Below are 2409 nucleotides of genomic sequence, written 5' to 3'. Positions count from 1 at the left end.
GCGTGCGTGTGTGTGACACGCCATTAACGCTTGTGTATGTATGTGTGTGTGCATGGTGTGTATGCGTGCGTGTGTGAGTGTGGTGTATGTGTAGTATAGGGTGTGTCTCCTGTATGTAGATATGCTATAACTCTGTGTGTTTGATGGATGTTGCAGGATGGGGAGACGCCGTTGCTGAGGGCTGTCAGACATCGTAACATCGACATCGTCAAGATGCTCCTAGAGAGACATGCTAAGGTGTCGGCTGTAGACAAGGTGAGGCTCTGCAGGGGCGCGCGCGTCACACGGAGCTTTCTGCTGTCTGTCTGCTGGCTGCTCTAGCACACACGTACAGCCAGGCTCACAATATTGCCACCTCGTTTATCGCTGCGAACTGCACTTTTATTGGGACTGTAAAATGTTATAGGATGATAAATCCTTTGCCTGGATGTCTGGCTGCATTCCTGTGGTGCGTGGATCAGCTTACGTGTGGTGTGTATGATATAAGGGAGACTACAGCTACTGTTGTAATTAATATCGTAGAGAGGAACACAGCATTACTGTGTGATGTAAATAGAGACGGAGAGCTCAGCTACTGTGTGAGATATAGAGAGGAGACACCAGCCTACTGAGGTGGTATAGAAGAGGAGAATACAGGCTACTGTGTGCTATGCTATATAGAGCAGGAGAACCACAGCTTACTGTGGTGTAAAGAGAGGAGACCACAGCCTTACTGTAGTGTATGTATATAGAGAGAACACAGCTTACTGTGGTAATGTAATATGAGAGGAGAGCACAGCTACTGTGATATGTATAATAGAAGAGGAGACACAGCTTAGCTGTGTGATATGTATATAGAGAGGAGATAAACAGGCTTACTGTGTGTATGTATTATAGAGAGGAGAAACACAGCTTACTGCTGTCCACCACCACAGAGAGGAGACACAGCTACGTGTGATATAATAATCGAAGGAGACACAGCTTACGTTGTGTGTATATAAGAGGGGACCACAGCTTACTAGGTGTATTATCATAAGAAGGAACACAGCTTACTGGTGTGTTGTGTATATAGAGACGCAAGACACAGCTTACTGTTTATTATATACGAGAGTAGACACAGCTCAGCTGTGTGCTGTGAATTAAGAGAGAAGCACCAGCTTACTGGTTGTATTAGAAGAGGAGACACAGCTTACTGGTGTGTGTGGTATAGAGAGAGAGACACAGCTAATGTGTGTGTGTGTGTAATAGAGAGAGATACAGCTCACTGTGTATGTATAAGAGAGCAGACACAGCTCACTGTGTTTGTATGATATATGACTGAGAGACACAGCTACTGCGTGTATGAATAGAGAGGAACGACAGCTCACTGTGTTGTGTATAGTAGAGAGGAGACACAGCTTACTGTGTGTATGGTATAGTATAGCTAGCGAGGAACACAGCTCACCTGTGTGATTATATAGAGAGTGAGACACAGCTTATCTGTGTGTGTGTTGTATAATAGAAGAGACACACTTACTGTGTATGATAACTAGAGAGGAGACAGCTCACTGTGTTGGTATAAAAGAGAGACACAGCTACTATCTGTATATGTATATAGAGAGAGACACGGCCACCAAGCTGTGTGCTGTGTGTGTATGTATATAGAGAGGAGACACAGCTTACTGTGTGTGTGTATGTATATAGAGAGGAGACACAGTGCTGCACATTGCCCTGCGTAACCGCCACAAGGCCATCACAGAGATGCTGCTGAGGAATCCCAAGGATGGTCGGCTGCTCTACCGACCCAACAACGCGGGGGAGACTCCCTACAGCATTGACGAAGCACACCAGAAGGGCATCCTCACCCAGATCTTCGGCGCACGTGAGTCCACCACAAAACCCTGTATATAGAGGTCACTCAAGGGCATCACTAGAAGTGTCCTTTATAGACAGGTGTCTGTGCTATGGGTAGAGTGGGGTTTCACTGTGTATCTTCAAGGGAAATGCCAAAATTGTATTTTATACACAGGTGTGAGATCTGAGGAGGGGTTTCAATGTATCAGATATAGCTAATATCACTAGTATGTTTCCTAGAGCACCATGTTATGTGAGGAGGGCATTCATGGCTGTTGCCATCGGGGCTGTAGAGAAGTTTGAACCCCAGGGTTATGCGTGGCTGTACATAGACTGACGCGCAGCCCTCACGTGGCTGTACATAGACTGACGCACAGCCCTCACGTGGCTGTACATAGACTGATGCGCAGCCCTCACGTGGCTGTACATAGACTGACGCACAGCCCTCACGTGGCTGTACATAGACTGACGCACAGCCCTCACGTGGCTGTACATAGACTGACACCAGGCTGACGTTGCTGCTGCCGCCCCGCAGGTCGCCTGAACACACCGGAGGACAATGAGAACATGCTGGGCTATGACTTGTATAGTAGTGCC

At 47.2% G+C, this 2409-nt stretch overlaps 1 protein-coding gene across 1 annotated transcript in view; it reads left to right on the top strand.

The window, feature by feature from the left end:
* The window catches only part of LOC106819825 (kinase D-interacting substrate of 220 kDa-like), a gene marked incomplete at both ends in the record, with an annotated part of 9654 nt that overhangs the window by 4063 nt on the left and 3182 nt on the right, over positions 1–2409 (top strand). Inside the window, 3 exon segments of the mRNA XM_014824405.1 lie at positions 157–255; positions 1663–1840; positions 2348–2404. Coding sequence (XP_014679891.1) covers positions 157–255; positions 1663–1840; positions 2348–2404 — 334 coding nt within the window.

The sequence above is a fragment of the Priapulus caudatus genome, unplaced genomic scaffold (genome assembly GCF_000485595.1).
Source record: "Priapulus caudatus unplaced genomic scaffold, Priapulus_caudatus-5.0.1 Scaffold4673, whole genome shotgun sequence".
Taxonomy (NCBI): Eukaryota; Metazoa; Priapulida; class Priapulimorpha; order Priapulimorphida; family Priapulidae; genus Priapulus; species Priapulus caudatus.
The sequence above is the reverse complement of the archived record's forward strand: the minus strand, read 5'-3'. Positions and strand labels throughout refer to the sequence as shown.